We start from the raw sequence: 22,695 nt of genomic DNA, 5'->3' as shown, positions 1-22,695 counted from the left end.
GTTTTGGTACTCACTACAGATCTCCATGTTGTTTTGGTACATACTACTGATCTACCATGTTGTTTTGGTACTCACTACTGATCTACCATGTTGTTTTGGTACTCACTACTGATCTCCATGTTGTTTTGGTACTCACTACAGATCTCCATGTTGTTTTGGTACTCACTACTGATCTCCATGTTGTTTTGGTACTCACTACAGATCTCCATGTTGTTTTGGTACTCACTACTGATCTCCATGTTGTTTTGGTACTCACTACTGATCTACCATGTTGTTTTGGTACATACTACTGATCTACCATGTTGTTTTGGTACTCACTACTGATCTACCATGTTGTTTTGGTACACACTACTGATCTACCCTGTTGTTTTGGTACACACTACAGATCTCCATGTTGTTTTGGTACTCACTACTGATCTCCATGTTGTTTTGGTACTCACTACTGATCTCCATGTTGTTTTGGTACTCACTACTGATCTCCATGTTGTTTTGGTACTCACTACTGATCTCCATGTTGTTTTGGTACTCACTACTGATCTACCATGTTGTTTTGGTACATACTACTGATATCCATGTTGTTTTGGTACTCACTACAGATCTCCATGTTGTTTTGGTACATACTACTGATATCCATGTTGTTTTGGTACTCACTACAGATATCCATGTTGTTTTGGTACTCACTACAGATCTCCATGTTGTTTTGGTACTCACTACAGATATCCATGTTGTTTTGGTACTCACTACTGATCTACCATGTTGTTTTGTTCTCCTTCTTATTCACTCAGTCACTCAGTCAGCCAGTCACATCACTCACTCTTTCCCAGACGTCGTTCTACTCTACCTAGTAACAGAGCCTAGAGGCCCATACTGTATAATTCTCCCTCACCAATCAGAAGAAGCCTAGTGTCTCCTCTCACACCATGAGTTGATGGAGAGCATCCCAAATCTATAGTGCACTACTTTTAACCAGCGCCCAGGCCCAAAGTAGTGCACTACATAGGGAATAGGGTGCCATTTAGGAAGCAAACCATGTACTCAATGATCCGCGTCCACAAACAGAGATCCATCATCCTCCCTTTATACCACACACACACACACACACACACACACACACACACACACACACACACACACACACACACACACACACACACACACACACACACACACACACACACACACACACACACACACACACACACACACACACACACACACACACACACACACACACACACACACACACACACACACACACACACCCTGTAAGCATAGCACCGGGCGTTTTTCACTTCTACTGAAGCAAAGTATAAACAGTCCTCACCCAGGTTCATGGGTCTTAAAGGAGCAGCAGCTCTCACCCAGGGCCATGGTTCTTAAAGGAGCAGCAGCTCTCACCCAGGTTCATGGGTCTTAACGGAGCAGCAGCTCTCACCCAGGGCCATGGTTCTTAAAGGAGCAGCAGCTCTCACCCAGGGCCATGGGTCTTAAAGGAGCAGCAGCTCTCACCCAGGGCCATGGGTCTTAAAGGAGCAGCAGCTCTCACCCAGGGCCATGGTTCTTAAAGGAGCAGCAGCTCTCACCCAGGGCCGTGGGTCTTAAAGGAGCAGCAGCTCTCACCCAGGGCCATGGGTCTTAAATGAGCAGCAGCTCTCACCCAGGTTCATGGGTCTTAAATGAGCAGCAGCTCTCACCCAGGTTCATGGGTCTTAAAGGAGTAGCAGCTCTCACCCAGGTTCATGGGTCTTAAAGGAGCAGCAGCTCTCACCCAGGGCCATGGGTCTTAAAGGAGCAGCTCTATGGGCCTACAGAGTCCGAGTCACAAATGTCACCCTATTCCCTTCATAGTGCACTACATTTAAACCAGGTCCCATCACCCTATTCCCTTCATAGTACGCTCATTTAAACCAGGTCCCATCACCCTATTCCCTTCATAGTGCACTCATTTAAACCAGGTCCCATCACCCTATTCCCTTCATAGTGCACTACATTTAAACCAGGTCCCATCACCCTATTCCCTTCTTAGTGCACTACATTTAAACCAGGTCCCATCACCCTATTCCCTTCATAGTGCACTACATTTAAACCAGGTCCCATCACCCTATTCCCTTCATAGTGCACTACATTTAAACCAGGTCCCATCACCCTATTCCCTTCATAGTGCACTACATTTTAACCAGGTCCCATCACCCTATTCCCTTTATAGTGCTGCTGGTAGGTAGCCTAGTGGTTAGAGCGTTGGACTAGTACAGTCTCTTCGGAAGGTTGCAAGTTCAAATCACCGCTACAGCTGACAAGGTACATATCTGTCGTTCTGCCCCTGAACAGGCAGTTAACCCACTGTTCCTAGGCTGTCATTGAAAATAAGTCTCTTCTGGTAAATAATTAGTTCTCAACTGACTTGCCTAGTTAAATAAAGGTCAAATAGTGCACTACTTTTAACCAGAGCCCTTAGTTTTGACCTATGGGCCCTGGTCACTATAAAGGTAATAGTTTTTTCATTTGGGACACAACCAGAGTAGAGCACAGTGTTTGAGGACGCAGTGTCTTAGGACGGATGTGAACATGCTAGGTCTTGTGCAGACAGTCAGTAGTATGTATGGGGGGGGGGTGAAACTTCAGAGACTGCAGTCCATTCAGCAGGAATCAAGTACAGAAACTTACTTGGAGGTCAACAGTCCATGTACAGCTCAGCACTGACACCACCTTACAGAGAGAGTAGAGAAACTTACTGTGGAGGTCAACAGTCCACACACAGCTCAGCACTGACACCACCTTACAGAGAGAGAGAAACTTACTGTGGAGGTCAACAGTCCACACACAGCTCAGCACTGACACCACCTTACAGAGAGAGAGAAACTTACTGTGGAGGTCAACAGTCTCAATTTGGACACACAGCTCAGCACTGACACCACCTTCAGAGAGAGAGAAACTTACTGTGGAGGTCAAAAGTTGAGCTCATGTTTATTCTGTCAACTATGATGGATGGATGAGGAGGAGGAGTGCTTGTCTACATGTTGGACATACACTTAAATCAGCCTGGCCAGAATTAGGGGAGGGATGTGTGTGTGAGCATTTGTTTGTTTGTACAGTGTGTGTATAACAGTCTCTTGTGTGTGTGTGTGTGTGTGTACAGTGTGTGTGTGTGTGTGTGTGTGTGTGTCGTGTACAGTGTCAATGTACAGTTCAATGTGCTGAAAAGTGCTCTGTGGGAATGCCAAACGTTACCCGGCGCCAGAGTGTTGGTCCGACACACGTTGAGGGAACCAGAGACTTCTCCCAGCTAGAGCTTGTGCCAAGTCTCTAGGACACTTTAATATGCAGCACTGGCGGGAGGCCAACTGCTTGGTGTGAAATACAGCTCCCTCAGGCAGATATAGAGCTCTGCTTTCACTGATTAACTGACCCAACAAACACTATTTCTCTGTTTCACTATCATCTTACTTTCCTACATTGGACACTTTCTTTTCAATAGGTCGTCACAGTACTTCAATGTTTGAAAGCTGCAGGTTATTTGAAGGGATGGATTTCTAGATGTTAATATAACCTTGGGTGGTTCTTGATGTATTTTGTTCCTTCAATTTTTTCAAAGAGATATTACAGTGGCGTTGAAATGAAAGCGTTGTAAAGAAATGGGATTGGTCGCCGTTCAAATAGGTGTTTGTTAGTACAGTCTCTTCTGGGAGCACTCTTCAGGGAGTCACTATAAAGTCTTTTCAACTGATTTGATTATGCACAGTCTCTTCAACGTACAGTCTCTTCAATGTACAGTCTCTTCAACGTACAGTCTCTTCAATGTACAGTCTCTTCAACGTACAGTCTCTTCAATGTACAGTCTCTTCAACATACAGTCTCTTCAATATACAGTCTCTTCAATGTACAGTCTCTTCAACGTACAGTCTCTTCAATGTACAGTCTCTTCAATGTACAGTCTCTTCAACGTACAGTCTCTTCAACGTACAGTCTTCAATGTACAGTCTCTTCAATGTACAGTCTCTTCAATGTACAGTCTCTTCAACGTACAGTCTCTTCAACGTACAGTCTCTTCAACGTACAGTCTCTTCAACGTACAGTCTCTTCAACGTACAGTCTCTTCAATGTACAGTCTCTTCAATGTACAGTCTCTTCAATGTACAGTCTCTTCAATGTACAGTCTCTTCAATGTACAGTCTCTTCAACGTACAGTCTCTTCAACATACAGTCTCTTCAACGTACAGTCTCTTCAACATACAGTCTCTTCAATGTACAGTCTCTTCAATGTACAGTCTTCAATGTACAGTCTCTTCAATGTACAGTCTCTTCAATGTACAGTCTCTTCAATGTACAGTCTTCAATGTACAGTCTTCAATGTAGTCTTTTCAACATACAGTCTCTTCAACGTACAGTCTCTTCAATGTACAGTCTCTTCAACGTACAGTCTCTTCAATGTACAGTCTTCAATGTACAGTCTCTTCAATGTACAGTCTCTTCAACATACAGTCTCTTCAATGTACAGTCTCTTCAACGTACAGTCTTTTCAAGTTACTTTGTAATAATAATGTACCTGTAACTGTAACAGACATAAAACAAATATAGACATATCATAACGGACTGACAGTTGCATCCCACTGAGAACACACTGGTTGAATCAATGTTGTTTCCACGTCAATTCAATGAAGTTACGTTGAACCAACGTGGATTAGACGTTGAATTGACATCTGTATCCAGTGGAATAGCTCTTAACACATGACAGATAGACTGACACTGCTATCATAGTTATCAGCTTAGGCATTGTCTTCCGTATATTATTCAAGTGTGTAATATGGTTTATCTGAGAAGCTTCTGCATAGTTTGAATAGCTAGCCTACTTTTGTTTGTCCATTTAGTATGGTATTTATGGTTTGTTAATAATAACTGCACACACATTCAGTGTGGATGTGGCTTTGGCCACAGCAGGTTCAAGGTTAATGTAATGATAGAGTAAACAGAAACGTTGTAAAACTGATGTTGAAAACAGTGTAAACAGTCCATACATTTCATCGTTGTTCTCATTCTGTGTTCCAGTGTTGAATGGCCACAGCAGGTCCTTACGGGGGAAGGAGCTCTTCCTGAGGCCCAGAGGGAGAGAAGCTATCCAGGCCAGAGAGAGGGCTGAGAGGAGAGAGGCCCGGAGGGAGAACCACAGGACCTCTACAGGACCCCCAGCCAGGACCTCCAGCACCACCCACAGTCTTCGCCACAGCAGGCCCAACAAGGAGCACCCAAAGCAGGTACACCAGGGAGACACAGATGGGCTGGGATGGAGAGTACCTGGGCTGAATCCCAAACTGCACTCTATTGAATATTCTCTATGTAGTGTACTACCCTTGACCAAGGCCTATAGGGCTCTGGACAAAAGTGGTGTACTATATAGTGAATAGGGTGCCTTTCGGGACAGATTAAGTGTGTATCTTAATGGTCTGATGCCAGTATGCCAGTCTGTTAGTGTTGGCCCCAGTATTCTGTCGCTGCTGGAGGGTTTACATTTCCTGTCCTCCTGGTACAGCTTCCTGTTGGCTACAGACATGCTGACCTCTCTCTCTCCATCTCTCAAGCCAGACTTCCCCTTCCCCTCGGCCGTAACTAACCCCTCAACGTTTACAAATCTGATCTGTAAGGTTTAATGAAGCAATATGGTGGAAACTCCACCATTACACTGCTGACATAGTGACATTGTTCTGTATGGCAACTGGGAGCAGAGATGCCCCCTGGTGGGTGGAGTGGGATGGTTCCATCATTCCTCCCAGCAACGCTCAGCCCCTCCCCGACACACACACACAGACACCTTTATGCAGAGGAATAATACTGACAGTTACTGGCTTCATGTACATAACCTTGGCAGACATACATCATTAAGAATATTTAGCATGAGTGCTATTTCAAACACATTCCAATTTGGGTCTTCATTCAGTCTCTGATCCAAATGGCACCCTATACCCTATGTAGTGCACTACTTTTGATTGGTGCCCTATGGGCTCTGGACAAAAGTAGGCAACTATATAGGGATTAGGATGCCATTTGGGACACAGACCTGATCTCCTTTGTGCATCTGCTGTTGTACAGGAGGGATGCCAGAAACCTCTCCCTGTCCTTGGCAAACCAACAGGTGACAGATTGTCTGGTGTCCTGTCCACCTTGGTGTGGAACTAATCAACTACACCTCAGTAAGAGAGGAGATCTGAAGTCTGTAATGTTCCACTACTGTATATGATCAGGTTAAAACGTTGACCGATGATCAATGGTGAAATGTACAGCAGTTATAGATATAGAAGGAGAAGACATACTGGACCTAGGTACAAATGATGATGGAGCTAGGTATAAATGATGATGGAGCTAGGTATAAATGATGATGAGCTAGGTATAAATGATGATGGAGCTAGGTACAAATGATGATGGAGCTAGGTATAAATGATGATGGAGCTAGGTATAAATGATGATGGAGCTAGGTATAAATGATGATGGAGCTAGGTATAAATGATGATGGAGCTAGGTATAAATGATGATGGAGCTAGGTATAAATGATGATGGAGCTGTATAAATGATGAGCTAGGTAAATGGAGCTAGGTATAAATGATGATGGAGCTAGGTATAAATGATGATGGAGCTAGGTATAAATGATGATGGAGCTAGGTATAAATGATGATGGAGCTAGATGTATAAATGATGATGGAGCTAGGTATAAATGATGATGGAGCTAGGTATAAAGGTATAAATGATGATGATGGAGCTAGGTATAAATGATGATGGAGCTAGGTATAAATGATGATGGAGCTAGGTATAAATGATGATGGAGCTAGGTATAAATGATGATGGAGCTAGGTATAAATGATGATGGAGCTAGGTATAAATGATGATGGAGCTAGGTATAAATGATGATGGAGCTAGGTATAAATGATGATGGAGCTAGGTATAAATGATGATGGAGCTAGGTATAAATGATGATGCTAGGTATAAATGATGATGGAGCTAGGTATAAATGATGATGATGGAGCTAGGTATAAATGATGATGTAGCTAGGTATAAATGATGATGGAGCTAGGTATAAATGATGATGGAGCTAGGTATAAATGATGATGGATGGTATAAAATGATGATGGAGCTAGGTATAAATGATGATGTAGCTAGGTATAAATGTATAAATGATGATGGAGCTAGGTATAAATGATGATGGAGCTAGGTATAAAAAGCTGTATAAATGATGATGGAGCTAGGTATAAATGAAATAGGTATAAATGATGATGGAGCTAGGTATAAATGAAATGATGGAGCTAGGTATAAATGATGATGGAGCTAGGTATAAAAATGTATAAATGATGATGGAGCTAGGTATAAAAATGTATAAATGATGGAGCTAGGTATAAATGATGAAGCTAGGTATAAATGATGGAGCTAGGTATAAATGATGATGGAGCTAGGTATAAATGATGATGGAGCTAGGTATAAATGATGATGGAGCTAGGTATAAATGATGATGGAGCTAGGTATAAATGATGATGTAGCTAGGTATAAATGATGATGTGGAGCTAGGTATAAATGATGATGTAGCTAGGTATAAATGATGATGGAGCTAGGTATAAATGATGATGGAGCTAGGTATAAATGATGAAATAGGTATAAATGATGATGGAGCTAGGTATAAAAATGATGAGCTGTATAAATGATGATGCTAGGTATAAATGATGATGGAGCTAGGTATAAATGATGATGGAGCTAGGTATATAAATGTATAAATGATGATGGAGCTAGGTATAAATGATGATGGAGCTAGGTATAAATGATGATGGAGCTAGGATGGAGCTAGGTATAAATAAATGTATAAATGATGATGGAGCTAGGTATAAATGATGATGGAGCTAGGTATAAATGATGATGGAGCTAGGTATAAATGATGATGGAGCTAGGTATAAATGATGATGATGATGGTATAAAGCTAGGTATAAATGATGATGGAGCTAGGTATAAATGATGAAGCTAGGTATAAATGATGATGGAGCTAGGTATAAATGATGATGGAGCTAGGTATAAAAATGTATAAATGATGGAGCTAGGTAAATAAATGATGATGGAGCTAGGTATAAATGATGATGGAGCTAGGTATAAAAATAGGTATAAATGATGATGGAGCTAGGTATAAATGATGAATGTATAAATGATGGAGCTAGGTATAAATGATGATGGAGCTAGGTATAAATGATGATGGAGCTAGGTATAAATGATGATGGAGCTAGGTATAAATGATGATGGAGCTAGGTATAAATGATGATGGAGCTAGGTATAAATGATGATGGAGCTAGGTATAAATGATGATGGAGCTAGGTATAAATGATGATGGAGCTAGGTATAAATGATGATGGAGCTAGGTATAAATGATGATGATGGAGCTAGGTATAAATGATGATGGAGCTAGGTATAAATGATGATGAGAGTATAAAGGTATAAATGATGATGGAGCTAGGTATAAATGATGATGGAGCTAGGTATAAATGATGATGGAGCTAGGTATAAATGATGATGGTATAAATGATGATAGGTATAAATGATGAAGCTAGGTATAAATGATGATGGAGCTAGGTATAAATGATGATGGAGCTAGGTATAAATGATGATGGAGCTAGGTATAAATGATGATGTAGCTAGGTATAAATGATGATGGAGCTAGGTATAAATGATGATGGAGCTAGGTATAAATGATGATGGAGCTAGGGTATAAATGATGATGGAGCTGAGGTATAAATGATGATGGAGCTAGGTATAAATGATGATGGAGCTAGGTATAAATGATGATGGAGCTAGGTATAAATGATGATGGAGCTAGGTATAAATGATGATGGAGCTAGGTATAAATGATGATGAGCTGTATAAATGAGCTAGGTATAAATGATGATGGAGCTAGGTATAAATGATGATGGAGCTAGGTATAAATGATGATGGAGCTAGGTATAAATGATGATGGAGCTAGGTATAAATGATGATGGAGCTAGGTATAAATGATGATGGAGCTAGGTATAAATGATGATGGAGCTAGGTATAAATGATGATGGAGCTAGGTATAAATGATGATGGAGCTAGGTATAAATGATGATGGAGCTAGGTATAAATGATGATGGAGCTAGGTATAAATGATGATGGAGCTAGGTAAATAAATGTATAAATGATGGAGCTAGGTATAAATGATGAATAGGTATAAATGATGATGGAGCTAGGTATAAATGATGATGGAGCTAGGTATAAATGATGAGCTAGGTATAAATGATGATGGAGCTAGGTATAAATATGAAATGATGATGGAGCTAGGTATAAATGATGATGGAGCTAGGTATAAATGATGATGAGCTAGGTATAAATGATGATGGAGCTAGGTATAAATGATGATGGAGCTAGGTATAAATGATGATGGAGCTAGGTATAAATGATGATGGAGCTAAAGGTATAAATGATGATGGAGCTAGGTATAAATGATGATGGAGCTAGGTATAAATGATGATGGAGCTAGGTATAAATGATGATGGAGCTAGGTATAAATGATGATGGAGCTAGGTATAAATGATGATGGAGCTAGGTATAAATGATGATGGAGCTAGGTATAAATGATGATGGAGCTAGGTATAAATGATGATGGAGCTAGGTATAAATGGTATAAATGATGATGGAGCTAGGTATAAAAATGAGCTGTATAAATGATAGCTAGGTATAAATGATGATGGAGAGTATAAATGATGATGGAGGTATAAATGATGATGGAGCTAGGTATAAATGATGATGGAGCTAGGTATAAATGATGATGGAGCTAGGTATAAATGATGATGGAGCTAGTATAAATGTGATAAATGATGATGGAGCTAGGTATAAAATGTATAAATGATGATGGAGCTAGGTATAAATGATGATGGAGCTAGGTATAAATGATGATGGAGCTAGGTATAAATGATGATGGAGCTAGGTATAAATGATGATGGAGCTAGGTATAAATGATGATGGAGCTAGGTATAAATGATGAGCTAGGTATAAATGATGATGAGGAGCTAGGTATAAATGATGATGGAGCTAGGTATAAATGATGATGAGCTAGGTATAAATGATGATGTATAAATGAGCTAGGTATAAATGATGATGTAGCTAGGCTAGCTAGGTATAAATGATGATGGAGCTAGGTATAAATGATGATGGAGCTAGGTATAAATGATGATGGAGCTATGGTATAAATGATGATGGAGCTAGGTATAAATGATGATGGAGCTAGGTATAAATGATGATGGAGCTAGGTATAAAATGATGTAGCTAGGTATAAATGAAGGTATAAATGATGATGGAGCTAGTATAAATGATGATAAATAAATGATGGAGCTAGGTATAAATGATGATGTAGCTAGGTATAAATGAATGATAGGTATAAATGATGATGGAGCTAGGTATAAATGATGATGGAGCTAGGTATAAATGATGATGGAGCTAGGTATAAATGATGATGGAGCTAGGTATAAATGATGATGGAGCTAGGTATAAATGATGATGGAGCTAGGTATAAATGATGATGGAGCTAGGTATAAATGATGATGGAGCTAGGTATAAATGATGATGGAGCTAGGTATAAATGATGATGGAGCTAGGTATAAATGATGATGGAGCTAGGTATAAATGATGATGGAGCTAGGTATAAATGATGAAATGTATAAATGATGGAGCTAGGTATAAATGATGATGGAGCTAGGTATAAATGATGATGGAGCTAGGTATAAATGATGATGGAGCTAGGTATAAAATGATGAGCTAGGTATAAATGATGAGCTAGGTAAATAAATGTATAAATGATGGAGCTAGGTATAAATGATGAAGCTAGGTATAAATGATGATGGAGCTAGGTATAAATGATGATGGAGCTAGGTATAAATGATGATGGAGCTAAATGGTAGCTAGGTATAAATGATGATGGAGCTAGGTATAAATGATGGAGCTAGGTATAAATGATGGAGCTAGGTATAAATGATGATGGAGCTAGGTATAAATGTATAAATGATGATGGAGCTAGGTATAAATGATGATGGAGCTAGGTATAAATAAATGATGATGGAGCTAGGTATAAATGATGATGGAGCTAGGTATAAATGATGATGGAGCTAGGTATAAATGATGATGAGCTAGGTATAAATGATGATGGAGCTAGGTATAAATGATGATGGAGCTAGGTATAAATGATGATGGAGCTAGGTATAAATGATGATGGAGCTAGGTATAAATGATGATGATGAGCTAGGTATAAATGAAATGTATAAATGATGATGGAGCTAGGTATAAATGATGATGGAGCTAGGTATAAATGATGATGGAGCTAGGTATAAATGATGATGGAGCTAGGTATAAATGATGATGGAGCTAGGTATAAATGATGATGGAGCTAGGTATAAATGATGATGGAGCTAGGTATAAATGATGATGGAGCTAGGTATAAATGATGATGGAGCTAGGTATAAATAAATGTATAAATGATGATGAGAGCTAGGTATAAATGATGATGGAGCTAGGTATAAATGATGATGGAGCTAGGTATAAATGATGATGGAGCTAGGTATAAATGATGATGGAGCTAGGTATAAATGATGATGGAGCTAGGTATAAATGATGATGGAGCTAGGTATAAATGATGATGGAGCTAGGTATAAATGATGATGGAGCTAGGTATAAATGATGATGGAGCTAGGTATAAATGATGATGGTATAAATGATGATAGGTATAAATGATGAGCTAGGTATAAATGATGATGGAGCTAGGTATAAATGATGATGGAGCTAGGTATAAATGAAATGGAGCTAGGTATAAATGATGATGGAGCTAGGTATAAATGATGATGAGCTAGGTATAAATGATGATGGAGCTAGGTATAAATGATGATGGAGCTAGGTATAAATGATGATGGAGCTAGGTATAAATGATGATGGAGCTAGGTATAAAATGATGGAGCTAGGTATAAATGATGATGGAGCTGTATAAATGATGATGGAGCTAGGTATAAATGATGATGGAGCTAGGTATAAATGATGATGGAGCTAGGTATAAATGATGATGGAGCTAGGTATAAATGATGATGGAGCTAGGTATAAATGATGATGGAGCTAGGTATAAATGATGATGGAGCTAGGTATAAATGATGATGGAGCTAGGTATAAATGATGATGGAGCTAGGTATAAATGATGATGGAGCTAGGTATAAATGATGATGGAGCTAGGTATAAATGAAATAGGTATAAATGATGATGGAGCTAGGTATAAATGATGATGGAGCTAGGTATAAATGATGATGGAGTATATAAATGATGATGGAGCTAGGTATAAATGATGATGGAGCTAGGTATAAATGATGATGATGGAGCTAGGTATAAATGAGCTAATGATGATGGAGCTAGGTATAAATGATGATGGAGCTAGGTATAAATGATGATGGAGCTAGGTATAAATGATGATGGAGCTAGGTATAAATGATGATGGAGCTAGGTATAAATGATGATGGAGCTAGGTATAAATGATGATGGAGCTAGGTATAAATGATGATGTAGCTAGGTATAAATGATGATGGATAGGTATAAATGATGATGGAGCTAGGTATAAATGATGATGGAGCTAGGTATAAATGATGATAGGTATAAATGATGAGCTGAGGCTATAAATGATGATGGAGCTAGGTATAAATGATGATGGAGCTAGGTATAAATGATGATGGAGCTAGGTATAAATGATGATGGAGCTAGGTATAAATGATGATGGAGCTAGGTATAAATGATGATGGAGCTAGGTATAAATGATGATAGGTATAAATGATGATGGAGCTAGGTATAAATGATGATGGAGCTAGGTATAAATGATGATGGAGCTAGGTACAAATGATAAATGTATAAATGATGATGGAGCTAGGTATAAATGATGATGGAGCTAGGTATAAATGATGATGGAGCTAGGTATAAATGATGATGGAGCTAGGTATAAATGATGATGGAGCTAGGTATAAATGATGATGGAGCTAGGTATAAATGATGATGGAGCTAGGTATAAATAAATGTATAAATGATGGAGCTAGGTATAAATAAATGATGATGGAGCTAGGTATAAATGATGATGGAGCTAGGTATAAATAAATAGGTATAAATGATGATGGAGCTAGGTATAAATGATGATGGAGCTAGGTATAAATGATGATGGAGCTAGGTATAAATGATGATGGAGCTAGGTATAAATGAAAGCTAGGTATAAATGATGATGGAGCTAGGTATAAATGATGATGGAGCTAGGTATAAATGATGATGGAGCTAGGTATAAATGATGAAGCTAGGTATAAATGATGATGGAGCTAGGTATAAATGATGATGGAGCTAGGTATAAATGATGATGGAGCTAGGTATAAATGATGATGGAGCTAGGTATAAATGATGATGTAGCTAGGTATAAATGATGATGGAGCTAGGTATAAATGATGATGGAGCTAGGTATAAATGAATGATGATGGAGCTAGGTATAAATGATGATGGAGCTAGGTATAAATGATGATGGAGCTAGGTATAAATGATGATGGAGCTAGGTATAAATAAATAGGTATAAATGATGATGGAGCTAGGTATAAAATGAAGCTAGGTATAAATGATGATGGAGCTAGGTATAAATGATGATGGAGCTAGGTATAAATGATGATGGAGCTAGGTATAAATGATGATGGAGCTAGGTATAAATGATGATGGAGCTAGGTATAAATGATGATGGAGCTAGGTATAAATGATGATGGAGCTAGGTATAAATGATGATATAAATGATGATGGAGCTAGGTATAAATGATGATGGAGCTAGGTATAAATGATGATGGAGCTAGGTATAAATGATGATGGAGCTAGGTATAAATGATGATGGAGCTAGGTATAAATGATGATGGAGCTAGGTATAAATGATGATGGAGCTAGGTATAAAAATGATGTATAAATGATGAGCTAGGTATAAATGAATGGAGCTAGGTATAAATGATGATGGAGCTAGGTATAAATGATGATGTAGCTAGGTATAAATGATGATGGAGCTAGGTATAAATGATGATGGAGCTAGGTATAAATGATGATGGAGCTAGGTATAAATGATGATGGAGCTAGGTATAAATGATGATGGAGCTAGGTATAAATGATGATGGAGCTAGGTATAAATGATGATGGAGCTAGGTATAAATGATGATGGAGCTAGGTATAAATGATGATGGAGCTAGGTATAAATGATGATGGAGCTAGGTATAAATGATGATGGAGCTAGGTATAAAAATGATGATGGAGCTAGGTATAAATGATGATGATGTATAAATGATGATGGAGCTAGGTATAAATGATGATGGAGCTAGGTATAAATGATGATGGAGCTAGGTATAAATGATGATGGAGCTAGGTATAAATGATGATGGAGCTAGGTATAAATGATGATGGAGCTAGGTATAAATGATGATGGAGCTAGGTATAAATGATGATGGAGCTAGGTATAAATGATGATGGAGCTAGGTATAAATAAATAGGTATAAATGATGATGGAGCTATGGGTATAAATGATGATGGAGCTAGGTATAAATGATGATGGAGCTAGGTATAAAATGATGGAGCTAGGTATAAATGATGATGGAGCTAGGTATAAATGATGATGGAAGGTATAAATGATGATGGAGCTAGGTATAAATGATGATGGAGCTAGGTATAAATGATGATGGAGCTAGGTATAAATGATGATGATGGTATAAAGATGATGGAGCTAGGTATAAATGATGATGGAGCTAGGTATAAATGATGATGGAGCTAGGTATAAATGATGATGGAGCTAGGTATAAATGATGATGGAGCTAGGTATAAATGATGATGGAGCTAGGTATAAATGATGATGGAGCTAGGTATAAATGATGATGGAGCTAGGTATAAATGATGATGGAGCTAGTATAAATGATGATGGAGCTAGGTATAAATGATGATGGAGCTAGGTATAAATGATGATGGAGCTAGGTATAAATGAAATGTATAAATGATGATGGAGCTAGGTATAAATGATGATATAGGTATAAAAATAGGTATAAATGATGATGGAGCTAGGTATAAATGATGATGGAGCTAGGTATAAATGGAGCTAGGTATAAATGGGTATAAATGATGATGGAGCTAGGTATAAATGATGATGGAGCTAGGTATAAATGATGATGGAGCTAGGTATAAATGATGATGTAGCTAGGTATAAATGATGATGGATGGTATAAAGCTAGGTATAAATGATGATGGAGCTAGGTATAAATGATGATGAGAGCTAAAGGTATAAATGATGATGGAGCTAGGTATAAATGATGATGGAGCTAGGTATAAATGATGATGGAGCTAGGTATAAATGATGATGGAGCTAGGTATAAATGATGATGGAGCTAGGTATAAAATGATGGAGCTAGGTATAAATGATGATGGAGCTAGGTATAAATGATGATGGAGCTAGGTATAAATGATGATGGAGCTAGGTATAAATGATGATGGAGCTAGGTATAAAATGATGGAGCTAGGTATAAATGATGATGGAGCTAGGTATAAATGATGATGGAGCTAGGTATAAATGATGATGGAGCTAGGTATAAATGATGATGAGCTAGGTATAAATGATGATGTAGCTAGGTATAAATGATGATGGAGCTAGGTATAAATGATGATGGAGCTAGGTATAAATGATGATGGAGCTAGGTATAAATGATGATGGAGCTAGGTATAAATGATGATGGAGCTAGGTATAAATGATGATGGAGCTAGGTATAAATGATGATGGAGGTATAAATGATGATGGAGCTAGGTATAAATGATGATGGAGCTAGGTATAATGATGATGGAGCTAGGTATAAATGATGATGGAGCTAGGTATAAATGATGATGGAGCTAGGTATAAATGATGATGATGAGCTAGGTATAAATGATGATGGAGCTAGGTATAAATGATGATGGAGCTAGGTATAAATGATGATGGAGCTAGGTATAAATGGTATAAATGATGGAGCTAGGTATAAATGATGATGGAGCTAGGTATAAATGATGATGGAGCTAGGTATAAATGATGATGGAGCTAGGTATAAATGATGATGGAGCTAGCTAGCTAGGTATAAAAATGATAGGTATAAATGGAGCTAGGTATAAATGATGATGGAGCTAGGTATAAATGATGATGGAGCTAGGTATAAATGATGATGGAGCTAGGTATAAATGATGATGGAGCTAGGTAAATAAATGTATAAATGATGATGGAGCTAGGTATAAATGATGATGGAGCTAGGTATAAATGATGATGGAGCTAGGTATAAATGATGATGGAGCTAGGTATAAATGATGATGGAGCTAGGTATAAATGATGATGGAGCTAGGTATAAATGATGATGGAGCTAGGTATAAATGATGATGGAGCTAGGTATAAATGATGATGGAGCTAGGTATAAATGATGATGGAGCTAGGTATAAATGATGATGTAGCTAGGTATAAATGATGATGGAGCTAGGTATAAATGATGATGGAGCTAGGTATAAATGATGATGGAGCTAGGTATAAATGATATAAATGATGATGGAGCTAGGTATAAATGATGATGGAGCTAGGTATAGGTAGGTATAAATGATGATGGAGCTAGGTATAAATGATGATGGAGCTAGGTATAAATGATGATGATGAGCTAGGTATAAATGATGATGGAGCTAGGTATAAATGGTGATAAATGATGATGCTAGCTAGGTATAAATGATGATGGAGCTAGGTATAAATGATGATGTAGCTAGGTATAAATGATGATGGAGCTAGGTATAAATGATGATGGAGCTAGGTATAAATGATGATGGGTATAAATGATGATGGAGCTAGGTATATATAAATGATGATGGAGCTAGGTATAAATGATGATGGAGCTAGGTATAAATGATGATGGAGCTAGGTATAAATGATGATGGAGCTAGGTATAAATGATGATGGAGCTAGGTATAAATGATGATGGCTAGGTATAAATGATGATGGAGCTAAATGATGAGGTATATAAATGTATAAATGATGGAGCTAGGTATAAATGATGATGGAGCTAGGTATAAATGATGATGGAGCTAGGTATAAATGATGATGGAGCTAGGTATAAATGATGATGGAGCTAGGTATAAATGATGATGTGAGCTAGGTATAAATGATGATGGAGCTAGGTATAAATGATGATGGAGCTAGGTATAAAAATGATGTATAAATGATGAGCTAGGTATAAATGATGATGGAGCTAGGTATAAATGATGATGGAGCTAGGTATAAATGATGATGGAGCTAGGTATAAATGATGAAGCTAGGTATAAATGATGATGGAGCTAGGTATAAATGATGATGGAGCTAGGTATAAATGATGAATGATGGAGGTATAAATGATGATGGAGCTAGGTATAAATGATGATGGAGCTAGGTATAAATGATGATGGAGCTAGGTATAAATGATGATGGAGCTAGGTATAAATGATGATGGAGCTAGGTATAAATGATGATGGAGCTAGGTATAAATGATGATGGAGCTAGGTATAAATGATGATGGAGCTAGGTATAAATGATGATGGAGCTAGGTATAGGTATAAATGATGTATAAATGATGGAGCTAGGTATAAATGATGATGGAGCTAGGTATAAAAATGAGCTAGGTATAAATGATGATGGAGCTAGGTATAAATGATGATGGAGCTAGGTATAAATGATGATGGAGCTAGGTATAAATGATGATGTAGCTAGGTACAAATGATGATGGAGTTAGGTATTGAGATTTCTAAAAAAGTACTTATTTTTGATAAACATCCTTGTGTCTATTGCAGGTTTCAAAAGTGAACAGGCTGTCGCTAGGGTATGGAGCTAGGTCAGCTGGAGCCGTACGCAACTCCTGTGCCAAAAAGCCCCCGGCCTCCCGACCACTGCTGTCCAGAACTGTGAAGTCCGTAGCCACAGCGCTTCCCAGGGGCCACGTCCGTTACACCAAAGCCAGACTTCTCAAAGAGGCCAAACTCACAGTGGGCAAAAGAGCCTCCTCCAAAGCTCGCCAACCCCTGAAGAACCAACGGCGCTCTGCCAGTGGCAGTGCCCGCCGCCACCCACGCCCACCACACTCCAACTCAGGAAAACACTCAAGTGGCGATGCAAAGACTCCCAACAAACAGAAGGTACAATCCAACAAGGCAGCCGGCAGGTGTTGCCTACAACGAGCCAACGGGAAGCTTCCCCCACGCCGATGTGGCGGTAAGCAGGTACTGCAGGGGCGTGAGGGCGTCAGACACTCCAAGAGACGTCTGGGGCTCCCAGCTGAGGAGAGTCCAACAGAGACACCGGAGTCTTCGCCGGAGGTCAAAAAGGTTAGACTGCAGGTCAATGCCCCGGAGACGCGAAGCAGCAGGAAGGTCAATGGCCAGGAGAAGGCTGTGGCGGGGTCCGGCGGCCATCGTGGTAAGGTCACGTCATCCCGACCTTCCTCCTCGAAGCAAAGACCCAAACGAGCCTCCGCTGGCAAGCTGATGTTGACCCGACAAGCACAGCCCATACCCCCTACTGCTAATACTACTACTACTGCTAATACTACACCACCAGCTAAGAACACTACTTCTAAGAAAACTTTCCAGGGCACTTCCAAGAACACTTCCCATGTCACTTCCAAGGGCACTTCCACCTCCACTTCCACTAGCTCAGCAGCCAAGGTGAAACCAGGCACCAGCAGCCCAGCTAAACCAGCAGCAGAACCTAAAGCAGCAGAGAGGCAGCGGGAGAGTGGGGAGAAGAGAGGTGCAGCACCGCCCCCTCCCCCGCCCCTAACCGAGGTGCCAGTGTTCAGACCCAGTCTGGAGGAGTTCCACGATCCTCTGGTGTATGTGGAAGCGGTGCGCGGGCAGGCAGAGAGCTATGGGCTGTGCAGGGTGGCTCCCCCTCAGGACTGGAGGCCAGAGTGCAAGCTGAAAGAGGACATGAGGTTTGTGACCCAGGTGCAGCACATCCATAAGCTGGGTCGGCGCTGGGGGCCCAATGTACTCCGGCTGGCCTGCATCAGGAAACACCTCCAGGCCCAGGGCATCTCCATGGAGGACCCCCCGCTCATAGGTACATTTCTGTAGAACTGATACTTAGTGTGCATCCCAACTGGCACCCTATTTTCTACATAGTACACTACTTTTGACCAGAGCCCTATGGGGGCCCTATGGACCCTGGTCAAAAGTAATGCACTAAATAGGGAAAAGGGTTTCATTTGGGACTAAGACTGTCACTAAGGTTGAATGTCAAAGACATTTAGGGAGCTACAAATAGTTCCTCCACATCCTGTTATAGTACAGTTTCATGTTATTATAGTACAGTTTCATGTTATTCTAGTACAGCTTCATGTTATTCTAGTACAGTTTAATCTTATTCTAGTACAGTTTTATCTTATTCTAGTACAGTTTTATCTTATTCTAGTACAGTTTCATATTATTCTAGTACAGTTTCATCTTATTCTAGTACAGTTTCATGTTATTCTAGTACAGTTTCATGTTATTCTAGTACAGTTTCATGTTATTCTAGTACAGTTTCATATTATTCTAGTACAGTTTCAGTACAGTTTCATGTTATTCTAGTACAGTTTCATCTTATTCTAGTACAGTTTAATCTTATTCTAGTACAGTTTCATCTTATTCTAGTACAGTTTCATACAGTTATTCTAGTACAGTTTCATGTTATTCTAGTACAGTTTCATATTATTCTAGTACAGTTTCATGTTATTCTAGTACAGTTTCATATTATTCTATACAGTTTCATCTTATTCTCAGTTTACAGTTTCATGTTATTCTAGTACAGTTTCATCTTATTCTAGTACAGCTTATTCTAGTACAGGTTATTCTAGTACAGTTTCATGTTATTCTAGTTTCATGTTATTCTAGTACAGTCATGTTATTCTAGTACAGTGCTGCTAAAGGTTTACAGTTTCATATTATTCTAGGAAGTTTCATCTTATTCTAGTACAGTTTAAATGGGTTCTCCCAAATTACCTCAGACCCCCTCATCCTAACCTCTGAACCACCTCTCATCCTGTACCCATTCTAGTACAGTTTCATGCTGATTGCTCTTAGTGTACAGTTTGTAATTGAGACAGTTTCATGTTATTCTAGTACAGTTTCATGTTATTCTAGTGAGGAAGGATTACAGTTCCAGTTTCATGCCTAGGTGGCAGCATGTTATTTTGATGTTATTCTAGTACAGTTTACACTGGGAGAGATAGGGGTTTCATGTTATTCTAGTACAGGATCTAGTACCCATCTTATTCTAGTACATCTTATTCTAGTACAGTTTCATATTATTCTAGTACAGTTTCATATTATTCTAGTACAGTTTCATGTTATTCTAGTACAGTTTCATGTTATTCTAGTACACACACATGTTACACAGTTTCATGATATTATAGTACGGTTTCTTATTCACATGTCAACTCATAGCGTGGCTATCTATCAGGTTGTACACACGTTTCCTCTTGTTAATTCAGTGTGCTGCACTTCTGAGGGAACTATACTATAGTTAAATGGCTTCTCCCAAATTACCTCAGACCCCCTCATCCTGACCTCTGAACACCTTTCATCCTGCCCATTGGCTGCTGCTGATTGCTCTTAGTGTGTTTGTAAGTGAGACCTTGATTCTGATTACCTAGTGAGGAAGGATTACAGTTCCTCTGCCAGGTGGCAGCTTTGATGAGATTACACTGGGAGAGATGGGGGTTGTCACACACACACACACACGATTAATGTAGCTCACACACAGTCACATACACACACAGTCACATCACACACACACACACTGACAACCCCCAGACCAGTAGCAGTGAGTGAGTGAGTGAGTGAGTGAGTGAGTGAGTGAGTGAGTGAGTGAGTGAGTGAGTGAGTGAGTGAGTGAGTGAGTGAGTGAGTGAGTGAGTGAGTGAGTGAGTGAGTGAGTGAGTGAGTGAGTGTGACAAATGGGGAACGTCTGTAAGGGGATTTTACAGGCAGCAGACACCCATGGTGAGGGAAAGGAGAGGAACGAAGTAGCAGAGATATTACACTCTGTCTGCATCTCAAATGGCACACTATTCCCTATATAGTGCATGACCAGGGCCCATATTAGTTATATAGGGAATAGGGTGCCATTTGGGACACAGACATTCTCTCTCTCAGGCTCCAATACCTACAGACCTCTGCTTTGTCAGAGTGGGCCTCAACCTCAAACAGGATCATGGCTGTCTAAACCAGGCTGTCCTGGCTAACAGAGCCAAGTGATTCATTCATCAAACATCCACAGCCTCTCATCTAGAACATTTGGCTGTAATTTGTTTGAAAGCTTATTGTAAATGTAAGGAATGTTTCTGCTTTTTCAGAATCCATGTTTATCAGCCCCGTTGGTACTCTCTATATCCTCCCAGATGCATACAGTATATCCATTTTAACCTGTGTTCTTCTATCTTGGTCATGGGCGCCCACAGGGTGTGCATGCTTTCGTTCCAACCCAGCACTAACAGCCCAGTACTAATACACCAAATCAACCAATCATTATTAAGCCATGTGGTTTCACAGAACCAGGATTAAAGAACATTGTTTTAACCTCCTTGTTCTGTGTTCTGTCTCGCCCTCCTTCATTCCCCTTCTCTTCCTCCTTATCCTCCCTCCCTCCCCTCCCTCCTTCCTCCCTCCCTCCCTCCCTCCCTCCCTCTCCCTCCCTCCCTCCCTCCCTCCTCTTCTTCCTCCCTCCCTCCCTCCCTCCCTCCCTCCCTCCCTCCCTCCCTCCCTATCCTCCCTCCCTCCCTCCCTCTTTCACTCCCTCCCCTATCCTCCCTCCCTATCCTCCCTCCCTCCCTCTTTCACTCCCTCCCTATCCTCCCTCCCTCCCTCCCTCTTTCACTCCCTCCCTATCCTCCTCCCTCCCTCCCTCTTTCACTCCCTCCCTATCCTCCCTCCCTCCCTCTTTCACTCCCTCCCTATCCTCCCTCCCTCCCTCCCTCTTTCACTCCCTCCCTATCCTCCCTCCCTCCCTCTCCCTCTTTCACTCCCTCCCTCCCTCTCACGCTCTTTCACTCCTTCCCTCCTTCACTCCCTCCTCTTCCTCCATATCCTCCCTCTCCCCCCTCCCTATCCTCCCTATCTTCCCTCCTCCACTCCCTCCTCTTCCTCCTTATCCTCCCTCTCACCCTCTTTCACTCCCTCCCTAACCTCTTTCCTCCCTCCTCTTCCTCCATATCCTCCCTCTCTCCCTCCTCTTCCTCCCTCCCTCTCTTCATCCCTCCTCTTTCTCCATATCCTCCCCTCCCTCGCCCCCTATCCTCCCTCTCTCTCTCCTCCACTCCCTCCTCTTCCTCCCACTCCCCTCCCTCCCTCCCTGCCAGGCGGATGTGAGTTGGACCTGGCCCGGTTCTTTCAGCTCATCAACGACATGGGCGGCATGCAGCAGGTCAGTGACATGAAGAAATGGAATAAGCTAGCCGACCAGCTCCGTATCCCCAAGACTGCACAGGTACGGTACTGCTTCAAGGCTGCATACATGGCACCCCATCCTCTATATAGTAGACTGCTTTTGACCAGGGTCCATAAGACTCTGGCCTACTATATAGGGAATAGGGGGCCATTCGGTACTCAGGCTCTTATGTTGACCATGATGCTGTTCTGTAACAAACA

The 22,695-nt window shown here is 40.4% G+C and overlaps 1 protein-coding gene across 1 annotated transcript in view; it reads left to right on the top strand.

Moving 5' to 3' along the window:
* LOC124022463 (protein Jumonji-like) overlaps nucleotides 1-22,695 on the top strand; it is a gene marked incomplete at its 5' end in the record, with an annotated part of 76,937 nt that overhangs the window by 29,246 nt on the left and 24,996 nt on the right. Inside the window, 3 exon segments of the mRNA XM_046337373.1 lie at nucleotides 5,044-5,249; nucleotides 17,863-19,129; nucleotides 22,407-22,534. Coding sequence (XP_046193329.1) covers nucleotides 5,044-5,249; nucleotides 17,863-19,129; nucleotides 22,407-22,534 — 1,601 coding nt within the window.

Source organism: Oncorhynchus gorbuscha, unplaced genomic scaffold (assembly GCF_021184085.1).
Source record: "Oncorhynchus gorbuscha isolate QuinsamMale2020 ecotype Even-year unplaced genomic scaffold, OgorEven_v1.0 Un_scaffold_1397, whole genome shotgun sequence".
Lineage (NCBI taxonomy): Eukaryota > Metazoa > Chordata > Actinopteri > Salmoniformes > Salmonidae > Oncorhynchus > Oncorhynchus gorbuscha.
Note: the sequence above shows the minus strand (reverse complement) of the source record. Positions and strands in the feature narration are given on the sequence as shown.